The 17787-nt window shown below is 35.4% G+C and overlaps 1 protein-coding gene across 1 annotated transcript; it reads left to right on the top strand.

Annotated features, from left to right (window-relative positions):
• The first annotated feature begins 3536 nt into the window (after nt 1-3536).
• Nucleotides 3537-4954, top strand: LOC109208442 (oleosin 16.4 kDa-like). The gene is made up of 2 exons (XM_019371551.1): nt 3537-3990; nt 4612-4954. Exons 1-2 carry the CDS (start codon nt 3609-3611, stop codon nt 4752-4754), a joined length of 525 nt encoding a protein of 174 aa, XP_019227096.1. The 5' UTR covers nt 3537-3608; the 3' UTR covers nt 4755-4954.
• The last annotated feature ends 12833 nt before the right edge of the window (nt 4955-17787 follow it).

Below are 17787 nucleotides of genomic sequence, written 5' to 3'. Positions count from 1 at the left end.
GTCCAAAAAGTTAATCAATCAATCATTTGACCAAATCCGAAGCCGAAGCCGAAGCCGAAGCCGAAGCCGAGCCGAGCGAGCGACGACGACGACGGCGCGAGGCTTGCCTTCTTCTCAACTCTTTAAGAGCTAGAAGAAGAGCAATTGCTTATATACCCATAAAAAACCTCTTCCTCTTCCAATATGGGACAATGCCCATTTGCCAAGGGAGGGGGAACTTAAAATTTCACTCAAAAATTTCATTTCCCTCCATTTCCCATTCACCCTCTTTTAAGTATTTAATATATTAATTAAATACCTTAAAAACCCAACAGTTGTTACTTATTGTATCGTATCGTATTGTTATTTTAAATATGATATTTATTTTAATTGTTACTTAAATTTTATTGTATCGTATCGTTAAATCCATCATTATGTAACGACGAAATATGCCACTTTATGTAACAACCGATTTGGTGTGGTCGCGTCGTTACCTTATCTTTTTCTCTCAAGCTCACCTTTTATTATAATTAAATAATTTTATTTTATCATTTATCCTATATTTTCATATAATAATTTTACCATGTATCATAATTTTTGTTTATAATATTGCAAGTTCATTCTTCATATTGCTGGTGCGTGATATCATGAAACGATGTCAAACGATATAATCTATCCAAACACTGTACTTCATCAAACAATACAATACAATACAATACGATACATTATATGAAACGATACGTAACAACCATCCAAACACGTTGTAAGGGTTTCACATGCAAAATAACATGAAATTAAAGGACTTGCCAAGAAAATACTTGAGCGGCGAAAGAAGCAACCGTCAATCAGAGGTGCAAATTGCAAAATATCCAAATATGACCATTGGCGTCTTATAATAAAGAGAGAAAAGAACAAATACAATGAAACAAATTAATCTCAAACAAATTAAAAAGAGAAAAAGAAGAAGAACAATATGCACAAAAACAGCATGAAATAATTGACTAAGATTAACTTTGAAATGTGACTTTTATAAGAAGAGGTCAAAGTGTTTCTGACATGTTGTTTTACTTTTCGGTTTTATACATATAAATAATTCAAGTTATACATAACGATGACTAGTTATAATAGATTTTTTTTTGTTATATTATCTAGTTAGTTACCAATTTGTCTAGGTTATCCATTAATCTTACGCTGGATGATTGCTTGTGTGAATATTTTTTATATCCACGTTATAAAATTCAAATTCGAAATTTATAAATTTATAAACAAATAATATAAAAAAAGTAAGATTGACATTAATAGATTTAACTGGAGAAAGTAAATATTGATTAATGTCATCTAACACAAATATGAATTACAACTAATAATATACAATTTCTTTTACACTATTCGTAGGCATACTTAAATCATTTTTTTCCGTACGCTAATGTGTACGGATATCTTCCGGTTACTTTAAGTATCACTGAACGTTTCCTCACACTTATTTTTTTGCATACCAACGATAAAAATTTATCGTACTCCATTGTAAGTGGTAATTTAACATGACCCTGAGATAAACTGTACCTCACAGAGTTATTCTCCATCACAATCTCACCCCCCAATATAATAAAACTCTTATTCTACGTACGCTCTTCAGACATTATGAAAAAATGCTTGAGAATTTAACAAGGAAGGAAGAGGAAGCGTGTACCCGATGACAAAAGGATACGCGTAAAACGCACAGTAGCCCGGGCGGTGTAAATGCACTATGTCCTTATCCGCTGGCACCATTTTAACGTGATCGGGGATCCCCCGTTTGGCATTGAACGCTGTGATCGCCGCAACATCCATCGTGGAAGGAACGAGCTTCGGTTCATCTCCGACAAGTCTGTTGAAACTAGTCCTCGCCTTTCCCAGGCGGGGAACCACCTCATCCACCGTCGGAAATCCCTCGTCTTCCACCACTTCCACTCCCTCTTCGAGTAGGGATACGTCACTTTTCGGCATCGGAGCACCTACAGCTTTATCAGAATGGGAAGAAGCACTAGCCATTTATTTTCTTTGATCGAAAAAAACGAAAATGATGAAGGGAAAAGACAATGGTCACAGCGAATCCCAACAAAAACAGAAGTATGAGAGACTAAAGAAGGAGGAGAAATTTTTTGAAGTCCTTTCTTAAACAATTGAAAAGAGTAACATTCAAATGAGAGGCTCCCCCTATTTATAGGGATATAAATGCCCTGAGCGGGAAAACCAAGAGCCGCCAGTTAGGAAATGGAAAGGGCACAGGAAACGACGCAATACCTAGAAAACGTGTGCTATAATGGCGCATGGAGAATATTGATGACATCCTCAACTGACGTGACGGTCCAATTCTGAATTGACATAACGGTCTGACGTAATTCTCGAAGCGTCACGTCGCTACCTCATCATGAGGTTCTCGCCCCTCGCATGAAGCATTCAGATTTCTCCCAATTTTTAAATCAATTGAGTCCGCCCATCGAGCTTGCCAGGAGGCGACCTCAATAGGCGGAGGGACTAACTGTATGGGTCAAAATCTGACCACGCGTGGTTCAGCATTAAAAGGAATGGCGAGGAGTCGACTGAGCCGTGGTCGTATCCATTGTACAGCGAGGCATTTGTCGTGACATTTAAAGGGGACGACCCAATGCACAAGGAACGGACTAAGACCTCTGGCTAAGAACCGTTGGATAAAAGGGAATAATTACTATATAAATAAGGGGAGATAACAAGAAAAGGGGGATCTCTCTCCTATAGAGAAAAAAGGGAGAAGAACCAGAGAAGGCTATAAGAGAAAAATACAAGAAGTTACAGTGCTCATGGCGACAAATCTTTGTAATCATCCTTCGGAGTCAATAGAGATAGATCTTGCAACTATCAATGGCATTCCCTCTATTCCTCCTTTATTTTTAAATTACGGGATAATACATGATGAATGTAAGCATGTTATTTATATTTAGTACCCTTTATAAGTCTTGAAAGTTCGTGAGCTTGACTATGTCTTATTCCCCTATTCAATATGCTTTGATGTTTAATCTAGAGTTAATTATTCTTGGCTAAGATTTATCCTCTATATTCTTATTAATTAGTTTAACAAAGAGTTTAACACTTTTTGGTCAAACATTATGCTGGAACTCCAGTATATTATGCTGGAAGTTCACATGTAAAAAATTCGAACTCCAGTATATTATGCTGGAATATTTTCGGATTTTGAATATTGTTTTCGTTCAGATTTAACTTTGCATGAAAAGTAGCAAAATTTTGATTACTTTTGTAACTGTGGCTATTTTTCAATTATTACTCGTAAATCTAGCTATTTTTTAATTTTCCCCTAAAATTTGAAAAGCAATAGAGAGGGAAAACGACACCGGTTGCAGGAGAAACATGGGCTTACCCTCAATAGGAAGAGTGGTAAAATTTCAAAACCAATAAAGAGGGAAAAAGACAGCGATTCCCCTCTCCTGCAAAATGCTTACTTGTTACTCATGCACTCTTAATTCACATGCACTCCAACACGTTGCACCCTCTCTTCCCCTTTAAAACAACACCTTCCCTTCTCTTTGAAAAACCATCATTTTCATTTTCACCATCATTTTAACACTTGGAAAAAAAATCGCTACTCATAAAATATGGGTGATCGTCACACACACGGCCCGATTCAAACTCACCAATACCCACACCAAATTCAAGTGCACCCACACCGTACAACTCAAGAAGCTGGTGGTATGATCAAAAGTCTTCTCCCTCAAAGAGGTCCTTCAGCTACACAAGTACTAACAATTGTAACTCTTCTTCCTGTCGGTGGGACCCTTTTCTGCCTAGCTGGCATTACTCTTATCGGCAGTTTAATTGGGCTTGCTGTCGCTACCCCTGTTTTTCTCCTCTTTAGCCCAGTTCTTGTACCTGCTGTTCTCACATTTGCCCTTGCTGTTGCTGGTTTCTTGACTTCTGGTGCTTTTGGTGTTACTGGCCTCTCATCTCTCTCTTGGATTCTCAATTACTTTAGGCAAGGTATATAATGGGATCAATTATTTGCATTTTTTAACGACAAAATGACACTGTAGCCGCTTTCAAAATAATAGACAAAAAATATATATTTTTTGTACCTATATACGACATTCTTTATTTTATATATAAAAATTATATAAATATTATGAATGTAATTTCTGGTATGGACTAAAAGTGAAAAAAACCCTATTTTTTACCGTACACTCTTTAAATTCTGTTCTACGCTAGTCCAATTGCCTAAATTTTGCCCCCGTATGAGTTTCTTTTGAGGAGAATGGGCTAAATTTAGCATTTAATCTAGTTATTAGATGCATTTTCTTACTAATTTGACCGCTCGGCCAAATAACATATGCTAGTCAATTTACGTAAATTTTGCATAAATTATATACTTGCCCTCTATTTTTTTTTTGGAGGGGCAGTTATACAGTATAAAAATCCCAATTTTCTTTTCTTTCAGACAAATTTAGTCCAACAATGAGCTAACGGGACAGAATGAACAGAATCATTTGCCTTAATTTAAAGAGTGATTTCAAATTCGAGCATGGAATTATTTGCACCGTATGGCTTTATTTATGGAGAGCACGCATTATATTTATTTATTTATTAGTTATTTGTTTGCAACAGGTAAGTCTGTCCCGGAGAATTTGGATGCGGTGAAGAGACGCATGCAAGATGCAGCTGTGCAACTAGGACAGAAGACTAAGGATGTGGGACAAACAATTCAGAACAAAGCACATGAAGGGAAAGAAGGCGCCAGGACTACTTGATGATCTAATTACTAATTACGACTATATGTTATGTTGAAATAAAAATGTTGAACATGCAGTTTTTGGGCATGTTCTCTGGAGCTTTCTACTAGTACTGCATGTCTGTGTCGTATGCTTTAGTTTATGTGATGTAATGGTGTTGGTTTATTTTTTGGTCGTTTCATTTTTTATTTATCCAGGTTGGAAGTCTGTTGTTTTAATTTCCTACTAGTATAAAAAAAAGAGCAGAGAGAGATAATAAAAAAATGTATCCATATTTATGGATCACAATCAAAACAATGAAAACAAAAAATAAATATAAGAATTTCATCAGGCTGTCTCTATATTATTGTGGCCAAGGACTACCAATCCCAAGTGACTTCTTAAAAAAGGGTCTGACAATGAAATATTTGGTCTTCATGTTGATCGGTAAAGGATTTGTTCCTCATTATGAGTTAAAAATTTAGCAGCAAGAGAAGAAGTAACCTCAAAGAGTTTAATTTCTTGATTAGGCGAAAAATCAGCTAATTCATTTAGGCGTGCCACTTTCTTTTAATAAATTACCAGACAACCAAAAGAAAATTGAAGATAAACCAAAAAAATATTCCTACAAATCCACAAGGACGTAAAGTATGCTTCTTGATCACATAAATCGATGAACTTACTTGAATTACCGTCAATAAAGTTTTTAAGTACCTCAATTATTAGGGGTTAAATTGGGTAAGAACTACTTTCATTATAGTCTGCTCTATTGAAGGTTATAGTTTGCTTAGAATCTTGTACTAGCAGCATATGGAGCCTATCCGGCGTCAAAGAGTATATGTGATTTACCGGAGAAGATGAATTCCAGTAAATTTTCAACATTTACAATTGTCTTTCCGATCCATTCTTCATCAAGGATATCGAGCAACTCTGAAAGATTAGTACTTGTTATTTGCAATCTAGTAGGTAATATTTTTAGTACCTATCCAGATAAAGGATTGTACTATACACAAGTGTTTCCGAAGTAGCAACAATAAAATGTTACGCTTGATTGTAGTAAAGTGATTTTGCAAACTAAAACATCCTTATATATGTTTGTAAGAAGATAAAGAGAATGATAAAGAACGCTGCACTTTGCTTAAAAAAGTTAGTTAGGAGAATTATGTGTAATGGCTGCTATAAACATTTTTGTATTGATTCTACAAATCACAAGAAAAAAGAAAGAAAAGTAGAGGAAAAAGAGCAACCCTTTTTTGTACTATTGTACTTACTAATAGTAATGATGCAAGCTAAAACACCAAAGAGATTCACAAAGGACACCTAAAGCTAAGCAACATTCAACAGATTACTCCACAAATAAAAAAGGACATGTGGAATAATCATAGTTTCCATGAACAGCTAGTCAATATGCTAATGAACTGAGCTCAAATAGTTATGCATATACATGTAAAAGAGCACAAACTTTCGGATGGAAAAGGAGCAGAGTTCTAGACATATGACTCATAGCAGAAAAACAGATAATAGATTTGAAACTTGACATTGGAGGAGCAGTCACACATCAAATAGTGCATACATGTCCATGAACATTTAGTCATTTCTTTTCTTACTGCGAGTGATACATACCTCCATGAAATTGTGGAACTAAGTGAACATTCTAAACATCAGCATTCCTAAGGAAACATTCCCCCTGAACGACACTGAAACCACACATGAACTTTCTCTGAAAAAATCCTTGAAAGCATATTTCTGTATCAATATTGCTCAACACTTTATATTTATGATTTGTCCTTATTTAATTGATTAAGAGAGTACATGAACTTCATAGAATTCCGCAGATATAAAGGTAAACCAAACTCATTTTCAACCTTAATTGACCGTATGCGAGTATAACTTACAAATTGATGTATCGATTATTCCCTATATTATTTACCGATTGTATCAAGTAGCTAATTTGATAATCATTTACTTGTAATCTTTTGGATTAGATGAACTCAAACTCATTTTATGCATTTGAGTCTTATTAGTTAGCTTGGATCAGACTTGAAGGAAAACCAACGTATTCGGTAAACATGATAATTACAAAACTAAAAATGGTAAACAATAATAAATAAAATTTGTGGTAAAGCCTTATTTATACTACCTCCATTATCAGCAGTCGAACTTAATTCTCCTTTATATGTGCTTAGGTTAAAATTAGTATTTGCCTCTCTCCTGTTGCACTTTATAGCAGTCTTATCGTACGCCCTGGGCCAAAATCGTCATGTCAATGTTGAAAGCGTCAACATAACATAAAAGGGAGGGGGAGAGTCAAGTTATGATCATTAGACCTTGCAACTTCCATATCGTTGCAATCAGTCCAAGATAAATATATTGCAGCATATATCCAATATAATTACACGATATTCTTTGTTCTTTCTAAAATCTGTATAATGATATGATAATATATCAAGTAAGCTTTTTTAACTCTCGCTGATATTATGACATTCCTAAGCTATGGTGATATGATGTGACGACCCGACCCGTCGTCTCATGTGTTATTACTCCGTTTCCCCTATTTCATGCTTCTTCATGTTTCGTTATCGGTATGTGGTGTGTTAGAGTTGATTTGGATTGGTTTTGATAAGAAATGAGACACTTAGTCTCTTTAAGGGAAGTTTAAGTTGGAAAAGTCAACTGAATGTTGACTATTGAGTTAGAGGGCTCGGATGTGATTTTTCGCTGATTCGGTTAGCTTCGGGGGATAATTTGTGACTTAGGAGTGCGATCGGATTTGATTTTGGAGGTCCGGTGTAGAATTAGGCTTGAATTGGCGAAGTTAGTATTTTGGCCAATTCCGGCTGATAGGTGAGATTTTGATCCGAGGGTCGGAATGGAATTCCGAGAGTTGCTGTAGCTTCGATATGTGATTTGTGATGTGTGCGCAAAATTTCAGGTCATTCGGAGGTGTTTCGGTCGGGTTTTTGATCAAATGCGTGTTTCAGAAGTTTTTGAAGAACTTAGGCTTGAATCCGATGTGATTTAGTGGTTTTGGCGTTGTTTGATGTGTTTTGATGATTGGAACAAGTTTGAATGAGATTTTAGGATGTGTTGGTGCTTTTGGTTGAGGTCCCGGGGGCCTCGGGGTGAGTTCGCATGGTTAAACGGAGAGTTTTGGAGTTGTTGCATGTTTCATATTGCTGGTATCTGGTGTTTTCGCACCTGCGGCTATTGGACCGCAGGTGCGGTCTCGCAGAAGCGAGCAGGGCCTCGCAGAAGCGGAATTATGGGACCTTGTCTGAGTCCGTAGGAGCGGAAGATTTGACCGCATAGGCGGTCCCGCTGAAGTGAATTAGGGACCGCAGAAGCGGTGGGAGCCTTAAGTGAAAAGTTCGCAGAAGCGGACGTGGACCGCATATGCGGAAGTCGCAGAAGCGGTAATATATCCGCAGAAGCGGAATGGCTGGCAGTTAAGTGAGATTTATCTTCTTCGCGAATTTTTTTTGAAAGAACAACATTTTGGACTCCGAACCTTGAGAGCTTTGAGGCGATTTTGAAGAGGGTTTCGAGGGCTTTAATCAGGTATGGATTCTTGGACTTAGAATACGATTTTATGGTGTAAAAACATGGATTTAGACTGAATAATCAAGGAATCAAAGGTCAAAAATGGTGGTTTAGGGCTTGAACTTAAGAGAGTTTAAAATAGGGATTTGAGGGGTCAATTGGACACCGATTTTGGTAAATTTGATATGTACGGACTCGTAACGAGACGAGGAATCCGGTGATGTGAATTTCATAATTTTTCGAGAAGTGGGCCCGGGGCTCGGGTTTTGCCAACTTCGTAATTTTTGATATTTTTTCGAGTCTTTTCGATTGGGTTATGATTCATTAGCCTATTGTGACGTATTCCTTGTGGTTTTGGTTAGATTCGACGCGTGTGGAGGTCGGTTTGAGGGGCAAAGGCGTCGCGAGCTAGAGATTTCACCGGTTCGAGGTGAGTAATGATTTTGAATGGCGTCCTGAGGGTTTGAAACCCCGAATTTGCACAACTTGATGCTATGTTGAGATGAGACACGCGTTCCATGACGAGCGCGGGGTCATTTACTATTGGGGACTGTGACTTGGTCCAGTCCGGATGATATTTTACCGCGTATTAGCAATGGCTTGTTGTTTTTCACTATGATTTGGGCTTATTGCCATATTTGGGGCTTATTGCCGACTGTTTGAACTCTTTATGAACTATCATCACTGTTTTCCTCACTGTTTGAAATATTATTTGAACTCAGTCCATGTGATTTACACTGTTTCTTGAACTCAGCCATATTTACTCAAACTTTGAGTTTTAAACTGATATTTGAACTATTGTTTGAGCTGAGCATTATTGTCCTTACTGATGCCTGAGGGGCTTATGATTATTTTTGGACTAATTGAGGCCGAGGGCCATATGTGAGGATATGTCGAGTGATATGTGAGGAGGTTTTCAGGCCTCGAGTGATATGTGAGGAGGCTTTCAGGCCTCGAGTGTATTGTGAGAAGGCTTTCAGGCCTTATGTTGATATGTTCAGGCTTTCAGGCCTTATTATTGAGCATACTTGTTTTATTAATTGTTTTCAAAGAGAATTTCTTGCTATGTTTCACTGGTTCCTACTGTTTACTTGATTTTACTATTTGAGATAGCATTATCTGTGCCTGTGTGGGATTTTATATTCTCAGCCGTTATTCATTTTTATTGCTCACTGGTTTGGAGTACTCACTTTACTCCCTGCACCTCGCGTGCAGATGCAGGTATTGTTCACCCGGTAGTGGGTTTTGAGCTGGTTGAAGGTATTGCTATCGTAGCTGAGCAGAGTGACCGCCAGCGTTCGCGGCACCGGATTACTTCCTTTGGTTCTAAATTTTATTCCGTATATTGTTGGCCCTGTAGTTGTATTTAGACTTCTCTAGATGCTCGTGACTTGTGACACCCCGGTCGGGTTGTGTTGGGTTGTAAATACTGGCTAGTATTGTCGTTAAGCTGTATTTATCTATTCATTTATGTTTAATAATTGTTAAGAGACGATTTGGGTTAGTTAGCTGGCCTTGTCTTCACGAGAGGCGTCATCACGACCGGGTTGGAAATTGGGTCGTGACATATGAGTGGTTAGTTACTTCTTACAGAGAAAGTGCAAAATTTAAGCTTCCCATTGCTTATTTTGGGCATGCAAATTTGTTTGCTATTATTATACGACCCCTTTTTAATTTTCTTGGGGTTTTGGAGCTAAAGTTTTAATCTTTGATATATTTGTTGTAGACCTTTCTGATTTCTTGAGGTTTGGAGTCTGTTATTTTGGGGCATGCAAATTCTCGAATGAGATATGAAGTATTCTAGGGTTGTTGTGTCATTCTTGGTTTGGTTTTTGATTTTTGTAATTTTGTTAGCCTTGTTGAGGTTAATGAGGGTCAAATTCCAACCACACTTGATGGACCTTTTAAGTCAGTGACTATACCTTTGGACCAAAGTTTTAGAGGACATGCTGTTGATTTGCCAGACACTGATCCCAGAGTTCAAAGGAAAGTAAAAGGATTTGAGCCTGAAGGGATATCTATTTTCCTTTCTTCTACTTATGACTCTGTTTGGATTTCTTGGATCACAGGAAATTTGCTAAAGTTTTCTTCTTTTTTAGCCTATTAGTTTGAGTTTAAAGGGGGAACCTTGGCGTAACTGGTAAAGTTACTGTCGTGTGACCAGGAGGTCACCGGTTCAAGCTGTGGAAACAGCCTTTGGCAGTGTAAGGATGCGTACAATAGACCCTTGTGGTCCGGTCTATCCCCAGATTTAATACATAGCGGGAGCTTAGTGCACCGGGCTGCCCTTTAGTTTGAGTTCAACTTTTAACTTGAAGAATTAGTGCTTGTATCAATTCCAGTTAATCACATAGCTAGCAGAGTGTTGGAGTTACTATTTCTTTCCCGCTAATACTATATGGTATAGTGAAGCTATTTATGATAATGTCCAATGTTTATCTTCTAAAAAATATATATATGTTAAATTCAGTTATGTTATCAATTTGAGTTGATAAAATGGAATCTTTGATACATAATTCTACGCTTTTTAGTCAGGGCCAGATTTTAAGTTGGCGGTGATATGAGCATAATATTGGATATCAAAATCTTCTTTATTGGTTTTTGCAATTTGATTTGTTTGAGATTAGATATGTTAACTAACTATTAGAGGGCTTTAACATCTTCGATCTGCAATATGTTAAATTCAATCATCTGTCACCAAATTTGAGTTGATTAAATGGTACCTTTGATATTATATGCCTTTTTAGTCATGGGCAACTTTCAATTGACAGTGATATGAGCATATTGTTGGAAACAAAATCTTCTTTATTGGCTTATGCAATTTTATGTTGTGTGAGACGAGATATTATGGTTAATTGGTTAGAGGGCCTTAACATCTTTGAATTGAGGCGGAGTTTAAGAATGTGTGTTTTACTGGATTTGCAGGGGAATATCAAATTGGTGACAATATTAAACAATTGGATCCAAGTAAAGTTGGCAGTGTTGTTCAATATGGGAAAGTTAAATCCTTGTTAAGACTCAAAGCAATTGGCGAGTCCCTTACTTATAATCAACTTTATCCCTTTGAAGGACTTCAGAAATACACTTCTGGAATCATACAGAATGTTCAACTTATAGGTTTGCTAGCAGAAACTGAACAGTCGTTCCTCTATCCAAGCTGAGATTGCGTCTGCTAGTTCCATGTTTAGTACAGTCTCTAGAGAACCCAATGCTTAGACGACAAAGTATGTGCACAAAATCTCCCTTCCTGAAATTAGACATAAACTTACCAAGTCACAAGACAATAACAGTGAGCCAAAATGAGTTACCTAATTTAAAAAAAATACTAAAACTTAGGTGGTTCAATAATTAGTTATCGACACGCGCTTTAGATCTACATGGTAATCAAAGACATTGAAATTGTTATTTGCATCCGGGCCTATAAATTTAATTGCAGCGGGATCATATGCCATGAAATTAATGTGAAAATTTAACACCATAACAATCTGAGTTTTCTATTCAAATAGTTCAATTATATCTTTACTAATAAAACTTATTCTTACTGCTATGTCATACCTTTAACCAAGCAAAGAAAAGTGAAATGATATTTAATAGTCCATCTTCCGTTACTGTACAATTTAAATAGAGTAATTGCCTGCAAATATAGATAGATATTTTACTAAATAAATGTAGTACCATAGTCCATATACATAGCGAACACTTTAACCTCCTATACAAAATTTCAACACAATCCAAAGATCAGTGATAACCAATACGCAAACACGCATATAGATTATGAAAATTTGATCTTTTTTATATCACATATGCCGTCAATAAACTTCACAAAAAATATTTGTTACAGAAATACAATCTCAACGGGAATAATAAAGAGAGATGTATTTAATTATCTGTTACAGAAATTGAAAGATTGTTCATGGAATACAAATCATACCAATACCTCTTGTAGTCCAGAATTGTTGTTTGATATGCACACGAGGAAGAAAGAATAGACTTATATACTGTAAAAATAGAAAACTGATTTGACAAAACTGTAAAATCATGTTACTGAGAATGGAGCGCAGAAGAGTTCGTGGGTGAGGAGTTGAAATCGTAGTGAGAGATCGTGGGAATCATGATGGGAATCGTGGGAATCGTGGTGGGGATCGTGGGAGTTGAAATCGTGGTGAGGATCGAAGAACCGAATCTGATATTTTTAGGGCAAAAAGGCGTTGCATTCCCAAAAAAATAGAGTGTAGAAATTACCGTGTTCCTTAAAGACGGTAGATATAAAGGGTAGAAACTACTGGTTCTTTTTCTTTAAAACATAATATACCTATTTAATTGTTTTCAAATTCAAAATTTAAAAAAGAAACTAATTTTACCTAAATTAACTGATTTGTCCTAAAATTGCTACATGGCATTTTATGCACACGACATTTGGCAAAATTTCAGGGCTGACTTTCTTCCTTTTAAGTAAATATAGATTGTTGTAAACCAAAAAAAAAACATCTCAAGAGCAGGGGCGGATTTAGGGGGCGCAAGGGTGTTCACCCGAACACCCTTCGCCGAAAAATTACACTGTATATATAAGGCAAAATCTATTTTTTACCTCTATATATTAAGTTTTGAACACCCTTGACACAATCCAAAAGTGTAGTTTAGTGGTCAAGGGGGTTCAAAATCTACATAAGGTCATGGGTTCAATTCTCACTAGCTACAAAAAAAAAATTTTTAACCCCCTTCGTGGAGATCCTGCCTCCGCCACTGCTCAAGAGTATGTACTTATGCTTCACCGTACCATCGTCCCGTTGCATCTTATCTAGATTTGCTTTCCTCCAATAAATGCAAATGGTTCGACTTATAGAATCATGGGGGATTTAAATTTTTAAGCTAGCGTTTGGCCATATATCCCAAATTTATTTTGAAAAAATCTGATTTGGGTGAAATTTGGTTTGAAGATGAAAATGTGTTTGGACATACGTTTTCAAAACATATTTTCCAACTTTATTTTGGAAAAACATGTATATAATTCCCAAGTTTTGGGATTTTGGTCCAAAATCAGCTATTTTGGGATTTGAAATTTGGGATTTGGGATTTGGCCAAAATATGGGCAAAATTTATGGCCAAACATGAGTTTTGAAAATAAATCCCAAATTTATTTTTGGCAAAACTCATGGCCCAAACGGGGGCTAAGACATTTCAAAACTTAAATTTTTAAGACAAAAGTGTGAAGAATGGGGTAGAAGGGACACTTTTGTAGTTAGAGTTAATGGAAAAGGGGCAAAAGTATCCCTATCGTTTGATAAATGATTTATAAATACCCTCCGTCCATCTATCCGTTCAAAAAAATACACTCCGTTCATCTATCCGTTCAAAAAAACACACGAAGTTAATTCTATTAACAAAAATACCCCCGCGACTAACGACAGAATTGATGGAGTGTGTTTTTTTGAACGGATAGATGGACGGAGGGTATTTATAAACCATTGAGCAGGGATTATTGACCAAGAATCAAATATGGGTCTTATTTTTAACTATTTACCTGGTTCGACCCTATTTATTTGACCTGCCTAATTATTTTTTTTCTTTTTCTTTGCTTTTTTTTTTTTCCTCTCTTCTTCCTTATCATCCAACACACCCACTCTCATCTCGCAAAGAATTTTTAGCGTTTGTTTGTTGAAATAAATCTTTCTTTATGTTTGAAAATATGGCTTTGGCTTTCACTTCATCTGCAATTCATGGCTCTTTGTCCTCCTCTTCTTCTTCTTATGAACATCCCAAAGGTAACCCTTTACTTTTTTTTTTTATTTTTTTTTTACCTTTTATAGATTCAATCTTTATCCTAGAATGTGATAATTTCAAGCTTTTTAGCACCTTGATTTCAATTTTCTTGTGTGCTTGTATCAATTATATGTAGTTGTTTTTTCTCTGTTATTTCGTGGCTCTTTTGTCTTCTTATGAACAATCCAAAGATTTTCATTACTTGTCACTTTCAAAGTTTCAATATTTCTCTTAAATTTGATTGATAAATTTGGATAATTTTAGCATTTGGGCTCAATTTTTTTGTTTCAGATTTTTTGTTTGTTTTGATCCTTGTCTTCTTACTTAACAACCCAAATGTATTTGTTGATTTTTCATTTAAGAGTTTCAATACTTATCGTGAGTTTGATTGGAGAAATTTCAGAATCTGGTTTGAATTTCGAGTTATTTGATTTTGGATTTTATCTATTCTTTAATTAATTTGTTATTGTGTGGAGAAGAAGAAAGGGGAAGATCAGATGAGTGGGAATGGGTGTGATAGATATTACCCATTTTTGTAAATGGGTCGGATAAGGTAAATGGGTTGAAATAATATCCATTTTTTGTTCCAGCCAAAGATTGTCACGTGGTCCAATTAAAAATCCCTATCGTTTGTTAAATGGTTTATAAATACCCTCGGTCCATCTATCCGTTAAAAAAAATACACTCCATCAGTTCTGCCGTTAGTCGCGGGTGTATTTTTGTTAATAGAATTAACTTCGTGTATTTTTTCGAACGGATAGATGGACGGAGTGTATTTTTTTGAACGGATAGATGGACGGAGGGTATTTATAAACCATTTATCAAACGATAGGGATAGTTTTGGCCCTTTTCCGTAGAGTTAATGACATAATTTTTAAACCTTCCAAAGTTTTCTTATTTACAAAAATATCCCCTCTTACTTCACCTCGATTGATGTTTCAAACATCAACCGTCACCGGGATGTTTCAAACGTCCCGGTGTTGTTTCAAACAACCCGATGGATGTTTCAAACGTCCGGGGGTTGTTTCAAACATCCCGATGGATGTTTCAGCAGAATATTCATTAATGGGGATGTCTCAAAATTTCTCGAGGTATTTTGCAAAATACTCACTTTGTAAAATTTTATATTTTTCTCTTTCTCGTATATTTTAAACCAAAGATAAAATGAAAAAAGAAGAAGAAAATGAAATTATGAGATGAAGAGACCAAGAAAAAAATGAAGAAGAACATGAATATGACATACCTGAACTACAAGTAAGGAAGAAGAAAGAAGAAAGAAGAAAGAAGAGGGAAGAATGAGAGAAAGAAGAAAGAAGAGGAAAATGAAAAATTGAAATAATTTGAATGAGTATGGTTTTTGAAACAATTTTAATATTACCCACAACTTTTGTTATTCTTAATTTGACCCCCGATCTCCTTTAATTACACGTTTTTTGTTAACAAAAAAATGTATCCTATATTCTTCTACAAGACTTGAGAAGTCTTTTTACCTCTTTTTTCCTAGAATCATTCTAAAAATGTACTCCAATATTTGTCCAGCTTTATGAAAAGGAAGGCAAAAAAGATGCTTACGTACGTAGACAAATGCAAATGGTTAACCTATGCATTTTTCTTCTTGACACATGGGATATGGTTCTAAGTAGGGGTACAAAGGAAACCGACAAACTGTATTAATCCGAGCCAAATCAGAAAAAAATCCGATTATATATAGTTCGGTTTGATTTGATTAGGTGTTGAAAAAAAACTCCATCATAATTGGTTTGGTTGGTTTTAATTGAAAAAAGTCAAACCGAAACCAAATTAACCCGATAATACATATATAGAAATTTTAGATATATTTAATATAAAGTATACTTATTGTGATGTAATTTATAAATATTTCTTAAATTTTTTCATAATATTATCTTTTAAGTTATTATTTCAAGGTTGGACTTAAAACTTTTAAATGTTCCAATAAGTTTTATAGCCATTAATATTAGTAACTCAAATTAATGCTAACAAAAGCCCAAACCAAAATCAAATCAATTTTAATACTAAAAAAATATTCAATTTAATACTAGGAATGACAATGTATTGAATATCTATTTTTTATTTTGCAATTATTTAGATAAAAATGCATAATCTATTTTTATTTTTGTTTAGCGTTTAGTCATGTAATTAGTACTCCCTTATTAGTCCACTTATTTTAGCATGACTTAGTACTTTTGAATTATGTTTATTTTTATTATAGCTTCTTAATTAGCAATATTTATATTACGCGATTTTATTGTCTTTATTGTTGAATATTTTAGGATATTGCCATGACACATATAATATTTGTATTATTTTCTTGGAAAATACCTTATATAGTTGTATCTTGCTAGGATTAAAAAAATTTTTGGAGCACAAGTTATATGTTTTGTGCTACAAAGATTTTACCGGAAAAAACCAAAAAACCCGAATAACTTGAAAACCCGAGAAAAACCGAGATTGAAAAACCCGAGTTTATTGATTTGGTTTGATCTTTATATTTAATAACCCGACATAATTGGTTTGGTTTGTTAATTGTAAAACCGGAACCAACCCTACCCATGTACACCCATAGTTCTGACCATTTAGGAGTAAATAGATCTAGTTTTACATTTAGGGACCGGTGAATAAATTCTCTTTTAATGAAAATAAGAGGAGTAAAGGATTACCGTAAACTTAGAATGTTTAATGTTTTTTCGAGGCAAGTTTAAAGGATGAAAATCATTTACATCCCCCCATTTTACTCTAAAAATCAAACTCATCCTCTAACTTTGAACAATTATCATTTTGATCCTTTCATCCTATGCAATTTATGTTTTATCCTTGACATTTTCAACTCCCCATATATGTAATACATTTTATATTATTTAGATATTTTTAATGCGATTATTTATTCATAAGTTAAAGTATTTTATCTTATTATATAATTTAATTCAAGTTCACTGACATTATAAATAAAAAGGCGAAATACATAAACGGTCCCTTTAAGTTGTCCTCAACGATAAACTGAACACCTCAACTGAGGCCATTTCCAGCTAGACACTTTATTTATTTACAAAAGAAGATCAACTAAGCATCCGATCATGTCAGCACCCATTGCGTGAAATGCACTCTTTAGGACGCGAGTTGCCTAACTAAAATTAGTTTTTCTTTTTGTCTTCCTAAAATAATGTGGACCGCACCTAATTTTCACATCCCCTCCTCCTCCAATTATCTCCTCCACCATTCAACACCCTCCTTTACCCTAAATCACCTCTGCCTCCATTACAAAAGAGCAAAATCAATATATTGTTGAATTGTGGAATCACCGGCTGCCTCCTCCTCCATGCAAACCAACACTGACAACTATTGATTTACTCAAATCAAGTACATATTGAAATAATTATAAAGATCTTACTTTTAATGAAAATACTTTAGTAAATTACAACGTAAATGTGAATGAACGTCCAATTTGGATCAAAAATTTTGATGTGAGCGTCAAATATTATTTTAAGAAATAATAAAGTTATAAAGGAAAAAGACCCACACCGGCATATCCACTTTTACAGGTCCCTGCTGTTACAGCCTCCGCCATATCCACGCCGGCAATAGCTTATCCACTTCCGCTTCAGTTCACAGTAAACCTCGAAAAAAGAAGATCATCAAAAAGGTGGAAAAGAGCAGTAGTAATGGAATTAACCAAAGCCAGCTTTCACAAGCGAAGCGAAGGACTCGGAAGTTGATGGGGGGACGAAGAAGAGGGCTAGAAGGAAGAAGATGAATG

Source organism: Nicotiana attenuata, unplaced genomic scaffold (genome assembly GCF_001879085.1).
Source record: "Nicotiana attenuata strain UT unplaced genomic scaffold, NIATTr2, whole genome shotgun sequence".
Lineage (NCBI taxonomy): Eukaryota > Viridiplantae > Streptophyta > Magnoliopsida > Solanales > Solanaceae > Nicotiana > Nicotiana attenuata.
The sequence above is the reverse complement of the archived record's forward strand: the minus strand, read 5'-3'. Positions and strand labels throughout refer to the sequence as shown.

Coding starts and splice junctions, on each gene's coding strand:
- LOC109208442 (XM_019371551.1), top strand. CDS start 3,609: ATGGGTGATCGTCACACACACGGCCCGATTCAAACTCACCAATACCCA. Junction 3,991..4,611: donor TCTCAATTACTTTAGGCAAG/GTATATAATGGG, acceptor TGTTTGCAACAG/GTAAGTCTGTCCCGGAGAAT.